This window comes from Schistocerca serialis, chromosome 12, assembly GCF_023864345.2.
Source record: "Schistocerca serialis cubense isolate TAMUIC-IGC-003099 chromosome 12, iqSchSeri2.2, whole genome shotgun sequence".
NCBI lineage: Eukaryota > Metazoa > Arthropoda > Insecta > Orthoptera > Acrididae > Schistocerca > Schistocerca serialis.
This window is the reverse complement of record NC_064649.1, coordinates 161934857-161961626: the sequence shown is the minus strand read 5'-3', so window position 1 is coordinate 161961626 and position 26770 is coordinate 161934857. Positions and strand designations below refer to the sequence as shown.

At 44.7% G+C, this 26770-nt stretch overlaps 1 protein-coding gene across 1 annotated transcript in view; it reads left to right on the top strand.

The window, feature by feature from the left end:
• Nucleotides 1-26770, top strand: part of LOC126428018 (tyrosine-protein kinase Fer) — a 638139-nt gene that overhangs the window by 501200 nt on the left and 110169 nt on the right. The window contains exon 8 of the mRNA XM_050089898.1: nt 15237-15470. Within this exon, the coding sequence (XP_049945855.1) occupies nt 15237-15470 (234 nt within the window). The remainder of the gene's footprint in view (nt 1-15236; nt 15471-26770) is intronic.

Here is a 26770-nt window from a genome sequence, read left to right as displayed (position 1 = left end):
GCATGCCGCGACAGCGTGGACGTGAACCATATGTGCAGTTGACGGACTTTGAGCGAGGGCGTATAGTGGGCATGCGGGAGGCCAGGTGGACGTACCGCCGAATTGCTCAACATGTGGGGCGTGAGGTCTCCACAGTACATCGATGTTGTCGCCAGTGGTCGGCGGAAGGTGCACGTGCCCGTCGACCTGGGACCGGACCGCAGCGACGCACGGATGCACGCCAAGACCGTAGGATCCTACGCAGTGCCGTAGGGGACCGCACCGCCACTTCCCAGCAAATTAGGGACACTGTTGCTCCTGGGGTATCGGCGAGGACCATTCGCAACCGTCTCCATGAAGCTGGGCTACGGTCCCGCACACCGTTAGGCCGTCTTCCGCTCACGCCCCAACATCGTGCAGCCCGCCTCCAGTGGTGTCGCGACAGGCGTGAATGGAGGGACGAATGGAGACGTGTCGTCTTCAGCGATGAGAGTCGCTTCTGCCTTGGTGCCAATGATGGTCGTATGCGTGTTTGGCGCCGTGCAGGTGAGCGCCACAGTCGGGACTGCATACGACCGAGGCCACAGGGCCAACACCCGGCATCATGGTGTGGGGAGCGATCTCCTACACTGGCCGTACACCACTGGTGATCGTCGAGGGGACACTAAATAGTGCACGGTACATCCAAACCGTCATCGAACCCATCGTTCTACCATTCCTAGACCGGCAAGGGAACTTGCTGTTCCAACAGGACAATGCACGTCCGCATGTATCCCGTGCCACCCAACGTGCTCTAGAAGGTGTAAGTCAACTACCCTGGCCAGCAAGATCTCCGGATCTGTCCCCCATTGAGCATATTTGGGACGGGATGAAGCGTCGTCTCACGCGGTCTGCACGTCCAGCACGAACGCTGGTCCAACTGAGGCGCCAGGTGGAAATGGCATGGCAAGCCGTTCCACAAGACTACATCCAGCATCTCTACGATCGTCTCCATGGGAGAATAGCAGCCTGCATTGCTGCGAAAGGTGGATATACACTGTACTAGTGCCGACATTATGCATGCTCTGTTGCCTGTGTCTATGTGCCTGTGGTTCTGTCAGTGTGATCATGTGATGTATCTGACCCCAGGAATGTGTCAATAAAGTTTCCCCTTCCTGGGACAATGAATTCACGGTGTTCTTATTTCAATTTCCAGGAGTGTATAATGGACACGAAAAATTGACACACAGGCTTGGAATGACATGGGGTTTTATTAGAACAAAAATAAAAAACAAAGTTCACAAAATGTCCGACAGATGGCGTTGGACAGCAAACCGTCAGTAACTGCCACAGAGACGGGTGAGAGGTACGCCGATATGTTACAGAATCGCATCGTCCCCAGCCTGGCTGATAAACACCTGCTGGAACGTACGATGTTTATGCAGGATGGCGCTCCACCCCATATTGCTAGACGCGTGTAAGATCTCTTGCGCGCGTCGTTTGGTGATGATCGTGTGCTCAGCCGCCACTTTCGTCATGCTTGGCCTCCCAGGTCCCCAGACCTCAGTCCGTGCGATTATTGGCGTTGGGGTTACCTGAAGTCGCAAGTGTATCGTGATCGACCGACATCCCTAGGGATGCTGGAAGACAACATCCGACGCCAATGCCTCACCATAACTCCGGACATGCTTTACAGTGCTGTTCACAACATTATTCCTCGACTACAGCTATTGTTGAGGAATAATGGTGGACATATTGAGCATTTCCTGTAAAGAGCATCATTTTTGCTTTGTCTTACTTTGTTATGCTAATTATTGCTATTCTGATCAGATGAAGCGCCATCTGTCGGACATTTTTGAACTTTTGTATTTTTTATTGTCGTTGTTGTAATAAAACCCCATGTCATTCCAAGCATGTGTGTCAATTTGTACCTCTCTATCTACATTATTCCGTGATTTATTCAGTTTTGAAATTTATACTGACTTTTTGATCACCCGGTACTAACTTGCGGGGGATCCTCAGATTTAAGAACCTGGTTAAATATTAACTATGAGATATGTTGTAATAACAGAGAATGGAAAAATGAGCTGAGCCTGCACCGACATCACAACAAACAAAGGAACACGGAGTACAGCGACGATAACCCGAGCGATACAGTTGTAGTATCTGCACAACAGCGTACGAAGTCGCTTAAACCGAACCTTCACTGATAACGGGCTCGGGGGAGAACGTGTGACTAGATGTTGACATGCTAGAGACAGGATGCTGCATTATCAGTTTTTAAGTATCTTTCTCCTTTCGGAAGCCCCGTGGCGGTGTAGACATTTGCGTTCCTACACGCGGCCGGTTTGGGAGGGGGGATTGTTTGGATTGTTTTTTTTTTTTTTTTTTTTTTTTTTTTTTTTTTTTTTTTTTTTTTTTTTTTTGTAGGAGATCAGACAGCGAGGTCATCGGTCTAATTGCATTAGGGAAGGAAGGGGATGGAAATCGACCGTGCCCTTTCAAAGGAACCATCCTGGCATTTGCCTGGAACGATTTAGGTACATCACGGAAAACCTAAATCAGGATGGCCGGACGCGGGATTGAACCGTCGACCTCCCGAATGCGTCGGGAGGGGGGGTTTCTCACTTTGTCTTGTTACACGTTCCACTCGAGAACCGCACCGGCACTCTTCAATTAGAGTTCAGTCGTATGGCGTTAAAAGAAATTTGTAGCTCGGTTGAGAGTTTCTCGGTAGGAAGGATGCGGCACGTCATCTCGAATGGAGAGACATTGATATAAGTACAAGTGCCTGTGAATGTTCCACAGGAACTGTGTCGGGACTCCTGCCGTCCGTGTTGTATGTTAATCTATGTCTACAACTACACTCTGCAAACCACTGTGAAGTGCTCGTCACGGGGTACGTAGCTTCGAACGCATCGTAGAATTTTTTCGGCTCCACACGTATTGAGTGCTGGAAAGAATGACTATTAGATGTCTCTGTGTCCTCTGTAAGTAATCTAATCTCTTTTCCCAGTCCCGTAGGAGTGGTACATAAGGGGCTGTCGTATATCTCTAGACTCTTAACTCGACACTGGTCTTGCAACTTTTGTCAGTAGGCTTTTGTGGGATAGTCGGCATCCACATTCGAGCATCCACTAGCTCAGGTTTCAGCATTTATGTGCAGTCTTACACGGATTAAACAAACCTGTGACACTACATCCTGCCTCTCTTTGTAAATGTTCGGTGCCCCCGTATTTTCCATCTCTAATGACCACACAGTCGACGCGACGTTAAACCCTAATCTTCTCGCTTTTAGAAACATTGTTGTTGTTGTTGTTGTTGTTGTTGTCTTCGGTCCTGAGACTGGTTTGATGCAGCTCTCCATGCTACTCTATCCTGTGCAAGCTGCTTCTTCTCCCAGTACTTACTGCAACCTACATCCTTCTGAATCTGCTTACTGTATTCACCTCTTGGTCTCCCTCTACGAGTTTTACCCTCCATGCTACCCTCCAATGCTAAATTTGTGATCCGTTGATGCCTCAGAACATATCCTACCAACCGGTCCCTTCTTCTAGTCAAGTTGTGCCACGCACTCCTCTTCTCCCCAATTCTGTTCAACACCTCCTCATTAGTTATGTGATCTACCCATCTAATCTTTAGCATTCTTCTCTAGCACCACATTTCGAAAGCTTCTATTCTCTTCTTGTCCAAACTATTTATCCTCCATGTTTCACTTCCATACATGGCTACAATCTATACATATACTTTCAGAAACGACTTCCTGACACTAAAATCTATACTCGATGTTAACAAATTTCTCTTCTTCACAAACGCTTTCCTTGCCATTGCCAGTCTACATTTTATATCCACTCTACTTCAACCATCATCAGTTATTTTGCTCTCCAAATAGCTAAACTCCTTTACTACTTTAAGTGTCTCATTTCCTAATCTAATTCCCTCAGCATCACCCGACTTAATTCGAATACATTCCATTATCCTCCTTTTGCTTTTGTTTATGTTCATCTTATATCCTCCTTTCAAGACACTGTCCATTCCGTTCAACTGCTCTTCCAAGTCCTTTGCTGTCTCTGACAGAATTACAATGTCATCAGCGAAGCTTAAAGTTTTTATTTCTTCTCCATGGACTACTCCGAATTTTTCTTTTGTTTCCTTTATTGCTTGCTCAATATACAGATTGAATAACATCGGGGAGAGGCTACAACCCTGTCTCACTCCCTTCCCAACCACTGCTTCCCTTTCATGCACCTCGCCTCTTATAACTGCAATCTGGTTTCTGTACAAATTGTAAATAGCCTTTCGCTGCCTGCATTTTACCCCTGCCACCTTTAGAATTTGAAAGAGAATATTCCAGTCAACATTATCAAAACCTTCCTCTAAACCTACAAATGCTAGAAACGTAGGTTTGCCTTTCCTGAATCTATTTTCTAAGATACGTCGTAGGGTCAGTATTGCCTCACGTGTTCCAATATTTCTGCGGAATCCAAACTGATCTTCGCCGAGGTCGGCTTCTACCAGTTTTTCCATTCGTCTGTAAAGAATTCGCGTTATTATTTTGCAGCTGAGACTTATTAAACTGATAGTTCGATAATTTTCACATCTGTCAACACCTGCTTTCTTTGGGATTGGAATTATTATATTCTTCTTGAAGTCTGAGGGTATTTCGCCTGTTTCATACATCTTGCTCACCAGATGGTAGAGTTTTGTCAGGACTGGCTCATCCAAGGCCGTCAGTTGTTCCAGTGGAATGTTATCTACTTCTGGGGCCTTGTTTCGACTCAGGTCTTTCAGTGCTCTGTCAAACTCTTCACGCAGCATCTTATCTCCCATTTCATCTTCATCTACATCCTCTTCCATTTCCATAATATTGTCCTCAAGTATATCGCCCTTGTATAAACCCTCTATATACTCCTTCCACCTTTCTGCCCTCCCTTCTTTGCTTAGAACTGGGTTGCCATCTGAGCTCTTGATATTCATACAAGTGGTTCTCTTCTCTCCAAAGGTCTCTTTAATTTTCCTGTAGGCAGTATCTATCTTACCCCTAGTGAGATAAGCCTCTACATCCTTACATTTGTCCTCTAGCCATCCCTGCTTAGCCATTTTGCACTTCCTGTCGATATCATTTTTGAGACATTTGTATTCCTTTTTGCCTGCTTCATTTACTGCATTTTTATATTTTCTCCTTTCATCAATTAAATTCAATATTTCTTCTGATACCCAAGGATTTCTACTAGCCCTCGTCTTTTTACCTACTTGATCCTCTGCTGCCTTCACTACTTCATCCCTCAGAGCTACCCATTCTTCTTCTACTGTACTTCTTTCCCCCACTGCTGTCAATTGTTCCCTTATGCTCTCCCTGAAACTCTGTACAACCTCTGGTTCTTTCAGTTTATCCAGGTCCCATCTCCTTACATTCCCACCTTTTTGCAGTTTCTTCAGTTTTAATCTACAGTTCATAACCAATAGATTGTGTTCAGAATCCACATCTGCCCCTGTAAATGTCTTACAATTTAAAACCTGGTTCCTAAATCTCTGTCTTACCATTATGTAATCTATCTGATACCTTTTAGTATCTCCAGGATTCTTCTAGGTATACAACCTTCTTTCATGATTCTTGAACCAAGTGTTAGCTATGATTATGATGTGCTCTGTGCAAAATTCTACCAAACGGCTTCCTCTTTCATTTCTTAGCCCCAATCCATATTCACCTACTATGTTTCCTTCTCTCCCTTTTCCTACTGACGAATTCCAGTCACCCATGACTATTAAATTTTCGTCTCCCTTCACTACCTGAATAATTTCTTTTATCTCGTCATACATTTCATCAATTTCTTCATCATCTGCAGAGCTAGTTGGCATATAAACTTGTACTACTGTAGGAGGTGTGTGCTTCGTGTCTATCTTGGCCACAATAATGCGTTCACTATGCTGTTTGTAGTAGCTTACCCGCACTCCTATTTTTTTAATTCATTATTAAACCTACTCCTGCATTACCCCTATTTGATTTTCTATTTATAACCCTGTATTCACCTGACCAAAAGTCTTGTTCCTCCTGCCACCGAATTTTACTAATTCCCACTATATCTAACTTTAACCTATCTATTTGCCTTTTTAAACTTTCTAACCTATTTGCCCGATTAAGGGATATGACATTCCACGCTCCGATCCGTAGAACGCCAGCTTTCTTTCTCCTGATAACGACATCCTCTTGAGTAGTCCCCGCCCGGAGATCCGAATGGGGAACTATTTTACCTCCGGAATATTTTACCCAAGAGGACGCCATCATCATTTAACCATACAGTAAAGCTGCATGCCCTCGGGAAAAATTACGGCTGTAGTTTCCCCTTGCTTTCAGCCGTTCGCAGTACCAGCACAATAAGGCCGTTTTCGTTAGTGTTACAGGGCCAGATCAGTCAATCATCCAGACTGTTGCCCCTACAACTACTGAAAAGGCTGCTGCCCATCTTCAGGAACCACACGTTTGTCTGGCCTCTCAACAGATCCCCCTCCGTTGTGATACAAAAGCATAAAACGAGTACCAAAATTCTGCAACAGACCGACACCAGTGATATTTTATGCAGCTGTTCAGTGAGCTCTCCTCACACCGGTTTGCCGGACTACAGTGTGTGTGCTTAGCACAGTGTACCTGTGCAGTCTGGCCTAGAAAAAGGACTCGTCCAGAAGCGGGCACAGTTTTCAGTCCGTTTTCTGTGCGTGTCGACGACTCGATATCTCCACTGTTTGTCGATTCGTTAGGTTTTTCTCTAAATTCTGTACATTCTGCCAGCACGACCACTTATTTTTCGTGCAATCCAGGAGGAGACTGGGTGGAAGTGTAACATGTAAAATTTTAGTTCACTTTATTACAATATGGATACGAATATTTACGTAATTCGTACAATCCATTTCCGTAGGAATGTTCTCACAAGGGAACCTCCCCATCGCACACCACTCAGATTTAGTTATAAGTTGGCACAGTGGATAGGCCTTGAAAAACTGAACACAGATCAATCGAGAAAACAGGCAGAAGTTGTGTGGAACTATGAAAAAAGTAAGCTAAATATACAGACTGAGTAGTCCATGCGCAAGATAGGCAACATCAAGGATAGTGTGAGCTTAGGAGCGCCGTGGTCCTGTGGTTAGCGTGAGCAGCTGCGGAATGAGAGGTCCTCGGTTCAAGTCTTCCCTCGAGTGAAAAGTTTACTTTCTCTATTTTCGCAAAGTTGTGATCTGTCCGTTCGTTCATTGGCGTCTCTGTTTACTGTAATAAGTTTAGTGCCTGTGTTTTGCGACCGCACCGCAAAACCGTGCGATTAGTAGACGAAAGGACGTCCATCTCCAATGGGAACCGAAAAATTTGATCGCAAGGTCATAGGTCAACCGATTCCTCCACAGGAAGACACGTCTGATATATTCTATACGACACTGGTGACGGCATGTGCGTCACATGACAGGAATATGTTGTCGACGCACCTAACTTGTACTCTTGGCGAATGGGTAAAATGTTTCTTCTACCTTGCCCGATTTAGGTTTTCTTGTGGACGTGATAATCACTCCCAAAAAAGTGATGAAAACATAAGAGTTTGTCACATAAACTGCAACAAATGAATGCAACGGATTCACAGTCGCACAGTTTTCCCTGTGCTCTGTCAAGACATATGTTTTTAACGTTTTCAAATTTTTCCGTGTGTAGACTGTCAAATCCTGCATATGTTCAAGCATATCTGAACAAGTCCTGTAATTTTGGAGAGGGAAGTTGACTATGTGTGAGTGCCTGAAATTTGATAATTGTCTGAAAATAAAAAATTAAACTTTCCACTCGAAGGAAGACTTGAACCAAGGACCTTACGTTCCAGAGCTGCTCACGCTAACCACGGGACCACGGCGCTCCTGAGCTCACATTATCCTTGATGTTGTTTATCTTGCGTAAGGACTACTCAGTTTGTATATTTTGCTTATTTTTTTCACAGTTCCACACAACTTCTTCCTGTTTTCTCGATTGATCTGTGTTCAGTTTTTCAAGGCCTATCCACTGTGCCAACTTGTAACTAAATCTGAGGGGGTTGCGATGGTGAGGTTCCCTTGTCAGTATTTACAACTGTCTCCGACTATTAAAGTATCTTGCGTATGGACTACTCAGTTTGTATATTTTGCTTATTTTTTTCACAGTTCTACACAACTTCTTCCTGTTTTCTCGATTGATCTGTGTTCAGTTTCTCAAGGCCTATCCACTGTGCCAACTTGTAACTAAATCTGAGGGGGTTGCGAAGGTGAGGTTCCCTTGTCAGTATTTACAACTGTCTCCGACTATTAAATTATCACTCGATACAGATAAGCTTGCGAGACACTTGACTCGACGAATAACTGCCGTAACATTCACATTAATTCTGCCCGAGATATTGTTACGTCGGCGGCCTATCTGAGGCGACGTCGTCATCTCGGTCGCCGACTGCGCTCCTCTGCTCGGCCGCAAGTGCGCCGTCGACCGTGGCAGCAGAGTGCAGCTCTGGAAGGCGTCGCCACCCCGCAGTTCGTCGTTTCTCTGTGCAGCACGTGCTGAGGATAGTCTTTTGTGGTTTCATTGCGAATTGCCAACCTCGCTTTCAGTTTCTTGACAGTGTAAAATGCTTTCCTAAGTATTTGCAGAACAATCTAAAGCGGAACATTCAGACGCAGGTTGTTACCGCTAAAGTGTGGGTTAGGCCGGTATTACACAATCAAATTTCTTTGTCAAAGATTTGATCAAAGATGTGATCAAATATTCCGTCAAATATATTTGACAAAGATCTTTGACGTAGCGCTAGAAGGGGTATTACACTGTCATATTTTTTCCTCAAAGTTCAAGATGGCTGACAACAACTTGTTATTAACCGCAGCAGTTGCATGTACCACAATTGCACTGTGTGCATATGCGGAAGAGAAGCGGGAAAAAAAAGGAAACATACCTGGGTGAAACCGTGGGTTTTACGACAACACGATAAAAGCATTCGACAAAACTTGTTACGTGAGCTTACAGTGGAAGACGTCAAGTCGTACATCAATTACTTCAGAATGGATGAGCATACATTTCTGTATGTGCTCAGTGAAGTGTATCCTCATATCACAAAGCACAATATTCACTTAAGGACTGCTACATCTTCAGGAGACAGGCTCACTGTAACACTCCGATTCCTTGCTACAGGAGAGGGTTGGGATGTTAGGTTAGGGTGCCTAATTTTGTAAAGCGCCTCATCAGCTTCATATATCTCTATTAATTTTGTAGTTGTCGGCACAAACCAATTGTATTTACCCGCAATGTTTATAAAAACACTACAGACGACAGACCGCTGCAGCGATGCTAGCGCTCCATGCGGTAACATGTCACATTGCAGTGAACAGAAGACAAGCGACTTCTTTGATCAAATCTACAGCGAGGCCCTAGATTTGATCAGATATTGGACGACATTTGACAAAGTTCCCTATTACACCATCAAATATTTTTGACAAAGAAATTTGATAGAGTAATGCCGGCCTTACGTGCTACATGAGCTGTAACGGACAGACAGTATGTTGCTGTTGTTGCTGTGGTCCTCAATCCACACAGTAATTCGATTCAGCTCTCCGTGCTACTCTGTTTTGAGCAAGTTTCTTCATCTCCAAATAACTACCGCACCCTACATCGATTTGAATCTGTTTATTGTATTCATCTGTACGATTTTTACCTCCCCACTTCCTTCCGTTAACAAACTTGTGGTTCCCTGATGCCTAAGTGTAACACGTGCGTAATACGTGTTTCCCGTTTCCGGTCATTCGAGGGTAATTCGATCTGCAGTGAAAATATATTCAAAATTGGGAATGTGCTAGCAGAATAATCTGAAACAAAAAGAAACGAGAGACGTGTCATCCATTATTCTCTACATTAGAACTCCTGAACATTCCGAGTCCGCACAAATAATACTTTTTATTTTGTGGGAGAATATCTAGAAACTTCGCACGCTTATCGACCGAACGACTGTGCGTGTATTGTAAAACGGGGAGCTACCCTGACATTTGTGACTCCTGAACCACAACGGATTCCTGTCGACAGACGGACCTACTGAGTGAAGTAAAATGGTGCAACAGCCTACCGGGCTGCATCAAACTGGAAGAGAAAGCTGAGCTAGCCGTTAAACGACAGACTCAAGTTGTTTGTTACAGATCAAAGGTTTCATTCGTCAAATGAATCCGTTGACAACTCTGGAGTAAACTCATGATGTATTTATATGTATTTGCAGATTAGAAAATACACTTAAGACAAATATCTATTAATCTTGATAAATTATGTAAAATTCTTATGGTTGAAATGATCTGTTATCTAATTAGCAGATGTATTTTTAATCATATAAGGACAGAACATTCATAGTAATGTCTAACATTTGACTTGCCCTGGACCTGTCACAGGACATAAACAATTAAATATAAATGAATAGATGATTGGGATGTCTATAATTTCATCTCTTAGAAATAATTTAGAATACAGATTAATGCATTACTAAGTGGTTTTTTAAATATATAGACGTTTGTGTTACCTCCAACTTTGCCTACCTAACGTGTATTTCCACTGACAATGAAACTTGTTATTTTTCCTAGAGTTGAAACAGTGAATCCCATATATGTCCGTGTCTACCCTTCTCGATGTATACTAACTTGAAGTCATTTCATTTATGAAACTTTATTTCTTATATGTAAATTGAAGGAGGGGTACTGCTGTCAGCTGCAGTGGGACATTAAGCAGAATCGGCAGTGACGAGCGAAAATGTGTAGGCCTACCGGACCGGGATTCGAACCCGGGGTCTGCGGCTTACTAGGCCGGTGCAGTAACTGTCGTGCCCTCTGGGACGTGGCTGTGTATTTCGGATGGGCACTGTGCATTTGTACAGTTGGTAAGCCTAGCTGGGCAATGGATCCCCTTTTTTCGGTGCGAATGCACAATTATGTCGTACCTCCTGTGGGAATTTCTGAGTAGTGAATGGGAGTGTAGTGGACAGGGACTGCAGATAGGTGGCGCTCGGTGGGAGTGTGCGTACCGAGGTAGTGTCTACTGTCAGGATAACGCCGTGTCCCAGCTGGCGCAGCGGTCCCGGGCTCGAATCCCGGTCCGGTATACATTTTCCCTCACCGCCGCCGCTTCCGCTAAAGGTCCCGTTACAGCTGGCAGCAGTGATCCCCCTTCGAGTCACGTATAATATTTCACAGCTGCAGATTCTGCGTGGTGTCTGTTCTTTCGCACAGACACAGCGCATTTGTATAACTTTTATTTGTGACACCTACTAGTAACAAAATAAACAACAACAGAAAGCACTTTTATGTTGGCATCGTTGCGGTATTGTGTGTTGTGCTTTGTCTGTCCTTTGTTCGTCTAGTTCAGATTTTCCTGTTCGTATGTGGCACAGTTCTCACACATGGTATCTGTAGGCTATATTGATATGCAACGGAAGTGCTCACAAATGCTTTCTGTCTATCCCCAAAATCTTCCTGTGTATTGATATGCAGCAGAAGTGGTCACGAATACTTTGTGTGTACTCCGTAAACCTTTCTGTATATGTTGTATCCCATTGCTCTGAGCATGCTCCACTGATGTCAATGGCTGCGTATTTTCTTTACGTTTGTATTTGTTTCTGCAGTCAGGTGTGAACACCACATCGTCTCACACACGACAGACGTGCTGGTACACTAGAGGGTACCTCTGGGGTTCGAGGACATGACTGTGGGATAGCTACAGGCCATACAGAAAAATGACACACATCGGTGGATAGAGCAGTTCTCCAAGTTTCAGTTCGTAATATGTGGTGTGGCGTAGTTGATGAGCAAACTACTAGGGTTGAGGTGATCCAAATAGTGTTTAATGGAGCGATGCATGCATTTTAAGACTATGATTGTGCTAAATGTAAGTCAGTTGTGACAGTTCAGTGATTTCGTACCAGTTATCTGGTAAAAGATCCGACACACAAAATAATCGAGGGTGGTACAATACATTGTGTGAGATTTTCTACATATGTAGTGTGAAGGCAAAAGGCTGACAGGAACCGTCAACAGAGAAGGTGGATCAGGTGCAGGAATCATTCAACAGAAGCCCGAAGAAATAAACGACCTGTGAGCAGAAATCTGCAGATACCACAATCGACTGTCTGGCTCGCTCTCTGCAAACACGTACTAGCAGAATTTGTTAGATGTGCCGATTACTTGTGGCAGTGCACTTCATTATGACTTTTGCAATGACTTGCAGTGGCTACTAGAGAAGACGGTTTTTCACAGAAGTTGGTTTTCAGTAACAGAGCCCCTGAAAAAGTGAATTACCATAATGTGCATGTTTGGGGCATAGGAGATCCACATGAGATCGTGGAACACGTTTGTTATTTGCATAAAGTAAACACGTCTTGTACCGTGTCCTTTTCAAAAGTTTACAGAGTCTTTTTCTTTGTGGAGAAAACTGCAACTACATGCATTAAGAAAAAGTTTTGCATCAGCCCGGTTCCCAGAACTCCTGAAGGTAGACGTTAACTGTGGATATTGTACCACGGACACAGTCCCGATTGTCATCACATTCTCTTCATCGACGAGTGTCACATATGCCTTCAACCGGACAATCGTCTGACACGCGTTTGGAGGCAATCCGGTCAAGCCGAACGCCTTAGACGCAGTGTCCAGCAAGTGCAGCAAGGTGGAGGTTCCTGCTGTTTCGGGGTGGCGTTATGTGGGGCCGACGTACGCCGCCGGTGGTAACGGAAGGCATCGTAACGGTTGTACGGTACGTGAATGTCATCCTCCGACCGACAGTGCAACCGTATCGGCAGCATATTGGCGAGGCATTCGTCTTCGTGGATGACAGTTTGCACCCCCATCGTGCACACCTTGTGAATGACTTCCTTCAGGATAATGACACCGCTGGACGAGAGTGGCCAGACATGAACCCTATAGAACATGCCTGGGATAATTTGAAAAGGGCTGTTTACGGACGTGACCCGCCAACCACTCTGAGGAATCTACACAGAATTGTCATCGAGAGGTGGGACAATCTGGACTGACAGTGCCTTGACCAACTTGTGGATAGTGTGGCACGACGGATACAGGCCTGGATCAATCCAAGAGGACCGGCTACTGGGTATCAGAGGTACCGGTGTGTACAGCGATCTGGACCACCACCTCTGAAGGTCTCGCTGTGTGGTGCTACAACGTACAATGTGTGGTTTTCATGAGCAATAAAAAGGGCGGAAATGATATTTTTGTTGATCTCTACTCCAATTTTCTGTACAGGTTCCGGAACTCTCGGGACCGAAGTGATGCAAAACTTTTTTTTATGTTTGTAGTTTGGTGTACCTGGACATGCTGCAGCAATAGCTTGTGCTAGAATTACAGCAAGTCAGTGGAGATTTCATTCTGCAACAGTGCTCCACCGCACTTTCTTTCAGATGTTCACGAATACCATAGTGCCGAACTGCACCGTTGCCGGTTCGGACGTTCTTCTCGCCATGACTGTTCTCTTTTTCAGTGGCTGCCACAGTCGCCTGACTTAACCCTAGGACGCCCAAGCCTTTTTTTCTAATTTGGATGCCTAGGGGGGGGGGGGGGGGGGTTCGGCGAGCCCACAGGTATTAAATAAGTTTACTGAGGAAAAATTGCAACTTTTAAAATGGTTTATGTATTTTAACTAAGGCATCGGTTTATAAATGTTGTTAATTGTTATAAATATTGGATTGAGTGAATAAAAAATTGACATATTACAATACAAAATGCAGATGTGTTCATATACAATAGACTACTCTGAGTCCTCAACTTCAAGGCAAGAGACACACTTCACATTTTCTTCTGAATGCGTGTTACACACATGTTTATGACACTGTCCACAATACTGTTTTTGATTACTTAGACTGTTGTACTTCTGCTTCTTTGTTTTAGCTTTTCTTACACAAATATGGCACCGACCTTTCCCTGCAGGGGGCTGACGTGCTTCTGTTGTCACTTCTTTGATTTTCTTTTGTAGAATAGTCTCCATAGATTGAACAATGTGGTTAGATAACCCTCTTGCATTGGCACCTCTTTCGTCTACCTGCAATTTCACTAGTTCCATCCCAGTTTGCAGAAGATAAAATTTCCGTTTGTTGTGTTTCTTTTCATTCCATCTCGGATGTTGCTGGATGAATATGGTGGTTGCATTGATAGCACAAATGTCGATGAGAGAGTAAAATACAGATAGAGGCCATCTCTTTGTTCCCCTCTTGCAGGTGTACATAAGCACCATTTGATCAAAGGTATCAATTACACCTTTAGTGCAATTATAATACGCATTTATCTCAGTTTTATTCTTCTCTCCTCCAACAGTGCCTTTATCTTGGTGCATTGTTGACAACATCAGTACGTTTTTACTTGGTTTCGTTTTTGCTGTGTAGGACACCAAAGTTACTGGAGGCCTACCTGTTGGGAACTGCACTAACTCACTGCAAGTTTACAAGATAAATAACAGCTGACTGACAGCAACAATCACTTCCTCTGAAAGTAAACCGATTATTGTGAATATCAAGAATACCAACCAACAAGAAACTAACTTACATTGTTGTGGAGATGAGAAATACGAAATCCTACTAAGTGAAATTTTCTATAGCATGGAAGCCAAAGGGGGGGGGGGGGTTTGTTGGACCCATAATAAGTTTATTTATTTTTTCTTTCAAAGCAGGAATTTTCTATAAAATATATTGACACTAACGTTTCATAAAATAGCCAACAAACAATAACTCAGAGGGAAAATGTAGTATGAAAGTTACTTGGGCAAAAGCAGAGGACATAAAAAAATTGTGGATTCAACGAACCCCCTCCTTAGGCGTCCTCTGGTTAATTCTGTGTGATCTACTCACTAGGAAAGAGTTGCAGGGAGGGATAGTTAATGCAGTCCCAAATGTAATGTCGGATCGTGCAGGGCGAGAGCTGGACGACCGTATTCACATTTGCGTGCCACAGACACTGCCCGTATTGAACCCGTAATTTGGTTTAGAAGTTCGGAGATACGCTCTGTCAAATGTGATGTGTCCATTTTTCTGAAAGTCTCGAAGTTTTCACGCAGTTGTCTTCTGAAACCCCAAAAGTAGCTGCGAATAAACCTGTACTGTCCAGTGTGTTTCACTTGTGTGAGTTGTCTGCCTGCTGCTGCACTTCAGCTCTAATCCTCCCCACATCCTCGCCTTTCGTGAACGGCGTCCCACGCTGCGCCACGGATCCCCGTCACTCTCCCGACCCGCCGAAGGCTGAGGCTGTGTGATGGGTTTCAGGGCGGAGAGCGGCGCACGTCCGAGTCCACGTTCGCGCTGGTGAGACAGCAGGTGCGCCACCACTTCGCGACTCTGCTGCGCAAACCGTTCCGCAGGAAATCCGTGCCGTCCTCCCCCGCGGTGTCGGTGCGGGGGCTGCCCCCCTCTGCTGGTGCTGGTGGTGGTGGTGGTGGTGGTCGTGGTGGTGGTGGTTTGCGCGGGGAGAGGGGACACAGTGAGCCGGCTGACGACAAAGTAGGTTTCCCCGTGCAGGCGGCAACTGTTTACGTGCTCTGTAGTTCCCTCCCTCTGCCGCACTGGATTAATACCGTCGCATGGGAACCTCCCATTAACACCGTGACGACCTATCGCAGAGTATAGGCTGTGTCACGTAGATATTAATCGATATTCTGTGACCATTTTATTTGTAATGGAGCAAAATAATAATTCTTTTCCTCTTCTTCGTAACTTTTCTGTAGCCAATAACTTTTTGAAAGCGACATTCTTCTTCCTGTGTAGATTGTCTCACACTGGCAGTCGAGTTTATTTTTTTTTTTTTTGCTTCCTTCTCTAACATCAGCATGGCTCTCTTGGACTGCTTGTGCACTACTGGTGCCTTTTCCGAAGTGAAATTTTGTTTCCAGTACTAAGCTTACTGGTTCCAAACTCTACAGGCTGCACATGCTGGCACTGGTGGGGTTCACCTCATAATCTTGGCGTCATGTGAGAGTGTTCATCAGTATCTCATTTTTATAATGTCGTATCAATTATGTGAATTGATGTGTACAAGTTTAACAGTGTTCCATTAAGTTTCGGGTGTGCAGCCGCAAGAAATCTCCTTCTTCTTGTAATATTTCGGCCGTATAACGTTCAGCCATCTTCAGAGTGAGCCGGAAGACTGCCGCTCCAGTTTTAATAAGGATGGGGCCGCTCCACGCCCACACCAACGTGGTGACCAAACCAAAAGTTCTACTGTCACCTCCGTATAACATGTTAGTTTTTGACTCAGGCGTCACAGGATGCGGGCTGTGGTGTTGTCCATGCGTCTGGGTAAGGTTACTCATTAACATGGTCCATCAGGAGATAGAAGTGGTCGAAAACGATTGAAGGGTAGCGGTTGGAAGGACAGAGGAAAAAAAGTGCCAAGGCAAGAGCCAAGGGGAAAAAACCTGTGCGACAGTAGGACGGGTAGTAAGGGCAGTAGCGGCTCGCTGTCTGCGTGCCAGGTGTGGTTGTGTTAGTGCGAGGTATCGTGCATCGTTACCTTTGTCGTTGTTGGAGCTTGTTGCGGCGCTTGCTGCAGTTGCTGCGTCCCTGCAACAGTTCAAGGTCGTTGTGGATTAGTGGGCGATCGGTCATAGACCGGCTCACAGACGGTGTAGGGGGTGTGCGTGGCTGGTTTGCGTGCTGTGTACAGTACGGTTTCCCTGCGGTTGCCTGTTTTTCGGCTGGTCGCACATCTGGGTTTCCAGTAATAACTGTGTTGCAGGGGCTCGCCAGTACTGTCGTGTTAGCGTTCTGCAGACCATAGACGTTCAGTTCCTAGCCATCTATGGTTGTGGTCGTAGTTACCCAGAGAAAGGATTAACGGGTTGCGCGATTGTCTCGTGTTATTGTACAGTCGTGTGGAGAGTTTTTGGAATACCTGCAAGATGGTATCTAACCGGTATTCCCGGTGAAGGTCCGCGATGCATGTGTAGCGCGGAGCGTTGCTCATGACTTTGAGTACTTTGTTTTGTGTGAGCTGCAGACGGCGCAGGCGACTGGCCGCAGCGTATCCCCAGACAGGGGCTGCGTACGTCATCAGGGGTCGGATAACTGTCATGTTTTTTTTTTTTTTTAATAATGCGTCTGAGCACTATGGGACTTAACATCTGTGGTCATCAGTCCCCTAAGTGTCATGTGCATGGACCTAGACACCCTCCTGTTCAGTGTGCTACGCCTGTTAAGCGTAGGGTAGAGTTGTTTGAGCCTCGCGTTAGCTTTGTTGGTCACGTGTTGAATGTGGTCCCCCCAGAGTAGTTTCCTGTCCAGCCAGACACCGAGGTATTTGACCTTCTCGCGGAAACGTATTGGGCGTGTGTGTAGTGTTATTGGGTTGCACTGCTGATGTTTGCGCAGTTGCTTCGGTCTTCTAGTGAACAGAACGGCCTCGCACTTGTCGACGTTTACTCTAACACGCCATTTCACCAGCCAAGGCTCCGCCGTTCTGAGTGCAGTCTGTAGTCGTGAGTTAATGTTAGACGGCTTCCAATCTTGCGCAAGGATGGCTGTGTCATCCGCGTAGATTGCTACCGTCGTGTTGTGTGTAGCTGCGAGGTCGTTAATGTAGAGGTTAAACAGTAAGGACCCTAGGATGCTTCCTTGGGGTACTGCTGCCTGGATACCATGACGTGTCGATTGTTTGCCCTGCACGTCGGTGTTGAAACTCGTGTCTGTCAGATATGAGAGTATGAGACGTACGAGCCCGTCGGGGAACCCTGCGTCACTAAGTCTGCGTATTAGGCCGTTGTGCCACAGACGATCGAAAGCCTTTTCGATGTCCAGGAACACCGTCCCGGTTGCCTTGTATGTGTTGTATCCGTGTGTTATGTATTCAACGACGCGGAGGAGTTGTTGTGTTGTTGAGTGGTGATTCCTGAAACCGAATTGCTCCGGTCTCAGCGTGTCGTTTGTGATACAGTGCCTGGTCAGTCGTTTTAATATTACCGACTGCCGCTCCAGTGCTGGCTGCGTCTCTTTATACTGTTGTACCGCGCGACTGCGCATGCGGCCACAGATGCAAATGCGCCAGAGACGTTGGTCGGCGGCAGACACGTGCATAATGCGCGAGTTGTATCTATGACTCCGCAGTCGATCTGTGTTGGCATATCGATATATCATTGTGAGCTGCACTGTGACGACGTCTTTGCGAGTTTATTACAGCGAGTGCCGGATTCCATGATTTATCAAGATTGAAACCACTATCTCTATTAATTAAATTCGTCGTCGAGCGAATTTCGATTGCCTCCTTCACTATTCAGTCCCAAAAGGATGATGTAGTTGCCAAAATTTCGACGTTGTCATACAACATACTGTGACCATTATCAATACAGTGCTCTGCCACTGCCGACTTGTTAGGTTGTAAAAGCCGTGGGTACCTCCGGTGTTCTGCACATCTTTCTTGGACAGTACGAGTTGTTTGTATGTAAAAAAGGCCACATTCACATGGAATTTTATGAACTCCAGATTTTCGGAGCAGCATATCATCTTTGACGGAGCCCACGAGTGCAGCTGTCTTGGGTGGAGGACGAAAAATCACTTTCACTTAGTGTCTGCCGAGAATGCGTCCTATTGTTCTGAGAGGCTACCCACAGGCAGGAAGGCCATCGATTTAAAGGTTTCTTCATCTTCTTCTGCTTTCTTTGTGGCCTCTATCGGTTTCATTTTCAGTCCCCTCTGTATTTGTTGTGGAGAGTGCCTATTGTCTTCAAACACTTTTTGTAAGTGGGAAAGTTCATCTTGCAGACTGCTTTCGTCAGAAATAATATGCGCTCTGTGAGACAAAGTTCGGAGAACACTCATTGTCTGGGCAGGATGGTGGCAGCTATTTGCACGTAAATACAGATCGGTGTGCGTCGGCTTCTTAAAAATAGGACGCATTCTCGGCAGACACAAAGTGAAAGTGATTTTTCGTCCTCCACCCAAGACAGCTGCACTCGTGGGCTCCGTCAAAGATGATTTGCTGCTCCGAAAATCTGGAGTTCATAAAATTCCATGTGAATGTGGCCTTTTTTACATACAAACAACTCGTACTGTCCAAGAAAGATGTACAGAACACCGGAGGTTCACACGGCTTTTACAACCTAACAAGTCGGCAGTGGCAGAGCACTGTATTGATAATGGTCACAGTATGTTGTATGACAACGTCGAAATTTTGGCAACTACATCATCCTTTTGGGACTGAATAGTGAAGGAGGCAATAGAAATTCGCTTGACGACTAATTTAATTAATAAAGATAGTGGTTTCAATCTCGATAAATCATGGAATACGGCACTCGCTGTAATAAACTCGCAAAGACGTCGTCACAGTGCAACCCACAATGATGTATCGATATCCCAACACAGATCGACTGCGGAGGCATAGATACAACTCGCGCATTATGCACGTGTCTGCCGCCGACCAACGTCTCTGGCGCATTTGCATCTGTGGCCGCATGCGGTACACGAGTATAAAGGGAGGAAGCGAGCACTGGAGCGGCAGTCTTGCGACTCACTCTGAAGATGGTTGAACGTTATACGGCCGAAATATAAGAAGAAGAAGAAGAAGAAGAAGGAGATTTCTTGCGGCTGCACACCCGAAACTTAGTGGAACAGTCTTTGCCCCGCCAAAACCTGAAGATTCAAGTCTAACAGTGTCTGTTCTCATCATTATAAACTACACTTTTGAACATCTCATCTTTGTGAGGAGCTGTGATAAAAGTATCAGATATTTGTTTCACGGAAATAAGATCTATTAATGATACGAAATGAAAACTCTATCGAGATAAGTAATAAATTATCCGACAGAATTCTTTTGGAGGCAAAGTGTTTAATACTGTCGACAGACACATTTAAAATAAAAGTGACACACAGACTACCTTTCAGAACTGTTAGTGTGTGCCTCGAGCAGCAGAGAGGGATAGATTGTAGAAGGCTGAGAAAGAAACGTAGGTTACTTAGACTCCACGGCGACATACCGAGAGTAGGCAAAGGAGAATGGAGAGGTGTATCAGGGATTGTTGATTGGCTACGGTGAGAGCGTGTTATTACAAGGACTGTACTTACAAGGGAACCTCCCCATCGCACCCCCCTCAGATTTAGTTATAAGTTGTCACAGTGGATAGGCCTTGAAAAGCCGAACACAGATCAATAGAGAAAACAGGAAGAAGTTGTGTGGAACTATGAAAAAAATAAGCAAAATATACAAACTGAGTAGTCCATGCGCAAGCTAGGCAACATCAAGGACAATGGGAGTCTAAGGAGCGCCGTGGTCCCGTGGTTAGCGTGAGCAGCTGCGGAACGAGAGGTTCTTGGTTCAAGTCTTCCCTCAGATGAAGAGTTTATTTTCTGACAATTATCAAAGTTCAGGCACTCACACATAATCAACTTCGCTCTCCAAAATTCCAGGACATGTTCAGATTTGCTTGGACATATGCAGGATTTGACGGTCTTCGCACATAAATATTTGAAAACATTAAAAACATATGTTTTGGCACAGCACAAGGAAAACTGTGCGACTGTGAAACTGTTGGATTCATTTGTTGCAGTTTATGTGACAAACTCTTATGTTTTCATCACTTTTTTGGGAGTCATTATCACATCCACAAGAAAACGTAATTCGGGCAAGGTAGAAGAATCCTTTTACCCATTCACCAAGTGTACAAGTTAGGTGGGTCGACAACATATTCCTGTCATGTGACGCACATGCCGTCACCAGTGTCGTATAGAATATATCGGACGTGTTTTCCTGTGGAGGAATCGGTTGACCTATGACCTTGCGATCAAATGTTTTCGGTTCCCATCGGAGAGGCACGTCCTTTCGTCTACTAATCGCACGGTTTTTGCGGTGCGGTCGCAAAACACAGACACTAAACTTATTACAGTGAACAGAGACGTCAATGAACGAACGGACAGATCATAACTTTGCGAAAATATTGAAAGTAAAATTTTCAGTCGAGGGAAGACTTGAACCAAGAACCTCTCGTTCCGCAGCTGCTCACGCTAACCACGTGACCACGGCGCTCCTTGACTCCCATTATCCTTGACGTTGCCTATCTTGCGCATGGACTACTCTGTTTGTATATTTTGCTTATTTTTTTCATAGTTCCACACAACTTCTTCCTGTTTTCCGGATTGATCTGTGTTTAGTTTTTCAAGGCCTATCCACTGTGCCAACTTATAACTAAATATGACAGGGGTGCGATGGGGAGGTTCCCTTGTTAGTGAGTTACAGGGTTATGGAACGTGAAGAGATTACTGTAAAAATGATAGTTGACTTGAACTGGTGCACCTAAATGAGACAAAACCTTAGAGCAAGGTGAAAGGTCTCCATACACAGACAAATGGGGCACTGAAGAATTTTCAGACAATAACAGAAAAGAGAATGTCATTAATTATACTGTTAGATTATTGAAAAGCGGACGAGTCTGCAAGGAAATGAGAGCAGATAGCTAAAAGTGGAAAAGCAGTATCTAAATAAGAAAGTTGCACCAAACGAACCAAACCGAGCACTAAACTTAGTGAGAAGATAGCCAACAAGCAATGGAGTTGCTAAACGGGAGGAGAAGGCCAGGACTCGCTCACCGAGGGTTCTGTACATACTTAATACTCACATAGACAGCTCGTCCGTCGACAGTCTCGACCGTTTCACCTGTTATCAAAACCGATACTGGCAAGATATCTGTTCCAGGGATTTCAAGATTTTGGAGAATGTTTTAATTTCAGTAATATAAATGTCACATAAAGTCATGTAGGAAACGCAACCATTGTGATAATAATCAGTGGTTATCCATTCAGGCTGACTGGATCACAATGGTAAATATCAGACATCGGACAAGGAATGACTTTATTGGTCGTACGACATGTTTTAGAATTTATCCGTCGTCAGATATTTAGGAGCATACGTTTGTTTCACATACAATTTGGAACGCCATATGTACGTGTAGTATTCGCTCCTGGGTATCAGGTGATGGATAAATTCCAAAACGTGTCTTATGAACAATAAAGTCATCGTTGTCTGATGTCTGTCCTTTCTGTTGTCTTAATTTCAAGTTTGATGTTGCATAACAAATGACAAAATAAATATTTTTTTATGTATCAGAATTACAAATTTACAGTTTTCAGATTTTTTCCTTTTATTGTACTATGAAACCTCTTTTCTTGCCAAATTTAATTATTCTAAACCAATGGGAAGTAGCTCATAGGTTTTGATGAGTGAGTCTGCAGGTATCAAAATACATGACATAAAGGGCCGATCTTTTGATCGCATTGACTTAGAAGCTTCAATTTTTGTACACCACTGAAGGTCTGTCGGCTTTATTATACGACATAAAATTGACGTGACACGTCCACCCATTCCTAAGAAAAAGATTTGTTAACAGACTGATGAACAGACAGACAGACGGGCAACAAGTAGTCCTATAAGGGTTCTGTTTTTACCAGCTGAGGTATGGAACCCTAAAAACTACCATGAAGGAGAAAAGATCTCCAAATAAAGAAAAAAGTTCCCCAAATAAAGAAAAAAGATAACCAAACAAAGAAAGAAATCAGGAAATGAAAAGCAGGGATCACTGAACAGGAAAAAAAGATTGCTCACTACGGGAAAAAAAGTTATAAAAATAAGTGAAGACATAAGGAAAGATTGCCAAATGATGAAAATCATTGGCCGGTGTAAGAACATGCGGAAAATGGACAGTAAAATTGAAGCGAGGGACAGTTATTAAATATATCATTAAAATTGCTGAAAAGCAGATAAGAATGCAAGGAAATTGGAGAAGATTATTAAATGCACTGAAAACAGTAGTTCCCAAAACTAAGCAGTGTGTCTCTTTTATTTTTATACTTATCTACGGGCTGTGCTACACATTTCGCCACTTGAAGGTAAATTTGTAATATTTTAGACCTAATTAGATATAATGACCGTGATACGACATGAAGCTAAAACTACTTTGGCTCGAGAATCTGAATGTGAAATAAAATGAGAGATAATTCACAAAGTTCCAGGAATGTAACAATAAACAGTTCTCCTCCTCTTCCTATATTCCAGCTGTGCTACACATTATATCACCTTCCGCGTGACCCGTCTGGCCGACGGAACGGTCCCGCCTTGTACAGGGTGTTACAAAAACGTATGGCCAAACTTTCAGGAAACATTCCTCACACACAAAGAAAGAAAAGATGTTATGTGGGCATATGTCCGGAAACGCTTAATTTCCATGTTAGAGCTCATTTTAGTTTCGTCAGTATGTACTGTACTTCCCTGATTCACCGCCAGTTGGCCCAATTGAAGGAAGGTAATGTTGACTTCGGTGCTTGTGTTGACATGCGACTCATTGCTCTACAGTACTAGCATCAAGCACATCAGTTCGTAGCATCAACAGGTTAATGTTCATCACGAACGTGGTTTTGCAGTCAGTGCAATGTTTACAAATGCGGAGTTGGCAGATGCCCATTTGATGTACGGATTAGCACGGGGCAATAGCCGTGGCGCGGTACGTTTGTATCGAGACAGATTTCCAGAACGAAGGTGTCCCGACAGGAAGACGTTCGAAGCAATTGATCGGCGTCTTAGGGAGCACGGAACATTCCAGCCTATGACTCGCGACTGGGGAAGACCTACAACGACGAGGACACCGGCAATTGACGAGGCAATTCTTCGTACAGTTGACGATAACCTTAATATCAGCGTCAGAGAAGTTGCTGCTGTACAAGGTAACGTTGACCACGTCACTGTATGGAGAGTGCTACGGGAGAACCAGTTGTTTCCGTACCGTGTACAGCGTGTGCAGGCACTATCAGCAGCTGATTGGCCTCCACGGGTACACTTCTGCGACTGGTTCATCCAACAATGTGTCAATCCTCATTTCAGTGCAAATGTTCTCTTCACGGATGAGGCTTCATTCCAACGTGATCAAATTGTAAATTTTCACAGTCAACATGTGTGGGCTAGTGAGAATCCGCACGCAGTTGTGCAATCACGTTATCAACACAGATTTTCTGTGAACGTTTGGGCAGGCATTGTTGGTGATGTCTTGATTGGGCCCCATGTTCTTTCACCTACCCTCAATGGAGCACGTTATCATGATTTGATACGGGATACTCTACCTGTGCTGCTAGAACATGTGCCTTTACAAGTACGACACAACATGTGGTTCGTGCACGGTGGAGCTCCTGCAGCCGCGCGGGATTAGCCAAGCGGTCTAGGGCGCTGCAGTCATAGACTGTGCGGCTGATCCCGGAGGAGGTTCGAGTCCTCCCTCGGGCATGGGTGTGTGTGATTGTCCTTAGGATACTTTAGGTTAAGTAGTGTGTAAGCTTACGGACTGATAACCTTAGCAGTTAAGTCCCATAAGATTTCACACACATTTGAACATTTGAAGGTCCTGCACATTTCAGTCGAAGTGTTCGCCTACGCTTCTCAACAGCAGATTCGGTGACCGACGGATTGGTAGAGGCGGACCAATTCCGTGGCCTCCACGCTCTCCTGACCTCAACCCTCTTGACTTTCATTTATGGGAGCGTTTGAAAGTTCACGTCTACGCAACCCCAGTACCAAATGTAGAGACTCTTCGTGCTCGTATTGTGGACGGCTGTGATACAATACACCATTCTCCGAGGCTGCAACAGCGCATCAGGGATTCGATGCGACGGAGGGTGGATGCATGTATCCTCGCTAACGGAGGACATCTTGAACATTTCCTGTAACAAATTGTTTGAAGTGAGGGTGGTACGTTCTGATGCTGTGTGTTTCCACTCGATGATTAATGTGATTTGAAGGGAAGTAATAAAATGAGCTCTAACATGGAAAGTAAGCGTTTCCGGACACATGTCCACATAATATATTTTCTTTCTTTCTATGTGAGGAATGTTTCCTGAAAGTTTGGCCGTACCTTTTTGTAGCACGCTGTATTCTCACAGACCGCGCCAAAGCACATGAGCTTGCAGTAGTAACTGAAGAAATACCGTGTAGGGTGCAGAAATACGAGCTGGCAGTGTGTCGTGTGTAGCGGGCGCTGTGAGCACCACCGTGGCTCACGGCTGCACGTGTGTCGGGTTTGTGAGGCAGGTGGCTCTCTCAGAAGGTGGGTTGAAGATTCAACACTGAAATATCACGAGGTGGAGAATTGGTGGTGGTTTCATCCCACGAAGTTCTGTGGATTAACAAGTACACAGTGAAAATGTATAAAATGGCAAATATCAAATGTTATTCTGTCTGGATCTGCAGCTTTTTTCAATTTATTTAGGTGCAGTTATTTTTAATTTAAAATAGTGATGATCTAACAAGGGAACCTTCCCATCGCACCCCCCTCAGATTTAGTTATAAGTTGGCACAATGGATGGGCGTTGAAAAACTGAACCCAGATCAATGGAGAAAAAGGGAAGAAGTTGTGTGGAACTATGAAAAAAATAAGCAAAATACACAAACTGAGTAGTCCATGCGCAAGATAAGCAACATCAAGGATAATGTGAGCTCAGGAGCGCCGTGGTCCCGTGGTTAGCGTGAGCAGCTGCGGAACGAGAGGTCCTTGGTTCCAGTCTTCCCTCGAGTGAAAAGTTTAATTTTTTATTTTCAGACAATTATTATCTGTCCGTCCGTCCGATTCGAGGTAACTGACATCCACAAGAAAACATAAATCGGGAAAGGTAGAAGAATCTTTTTACCCATTCGCCAAGTGTACAAGTTAGGTGGGTCGACAACATATTCCTGTCATGTGACGCACATGCCGTCACCAGTGTCGTATAGAATCTATCAGACGTGTTTTCCTATGGAAGAATCGGTTGAACTATTACCTTGCGATCAAATGTTTTCGGTTCCCATTGGAGAGGTACGTCGTTTCGTCTACTAATCGCACGGTTTTGCGTTGTGGTCGCAAAACACAGACACTAAACTTATTACAGTGAACAGAGACGTCAATGAACGAACGGACAGATCACAACTTTGCGAAAATATTGAAAGTAAAATTTTCAGTCGAGGGAAGACTTGAACCAAGGACCTCCCGTTCCGCAGCTGCTTACGCTAACCACGAGACCACGGCGCTCCTTGACTCCCATTGTCCTTGATGTTGCCTACCTTGCGCATGGACTACTCAGTTTGTGTATTTTGCTTATTTTTTCATAGTTCCACACAACTTCTTCCTGTTTTCTGGATTGATCTGTGTTCAGTTATTCAAGGCCTATCCACTGTGCCAACTTGTAACTAAATCTTAGGGGGGTGCGATGGGGAGGTTCCCTTGTAAGAAGGGGAAATTAAGCTGAAGTTATGGATTAAGGTTTGTATTGGGGGAGGGCATCGGAATTGCGTAGTTCATGCAGCAAAATGTCTTAAGGAAAATTTAATTATAGGGGGGAAAAAAAATTAAAATTGGTGAAATAATAAGCAATCACTTACTACTGGTTTAAGTGCATAGGCTACAGCAGCTGGTGTCAAGGGACTACATTGCAATATACAGATTGTTAGTTAGAATGAAGGAAATAGACTGTGTGACAGAAAAGTGAATCAGCCAGAAGGGAAAGAGGAAATGAAATGAGACTTGATGTGCTGAGAGGGTTGTGATGTTATTTCAGTGATTACAAAATGGAGTCAAATTCACAAAGTTCTTAGCAGTATGAGCCCACTTACAAAAGCGCAGGCGCGGTCCAGTTGAGACCGGTGTGGTGGAGCTGCCAGAGGCGAGCCGGCGGCCCTCGATACCCCGGACACTGCCACTGGGACGGAGGCGACGTCCGGGCCGGCGCCGGCGCCACACGCCCTCTCCTGGGGACAGACCTGACAGAGGCGCCGGCAGTGGCACTACCTCGACGTCACACCGAGAGCT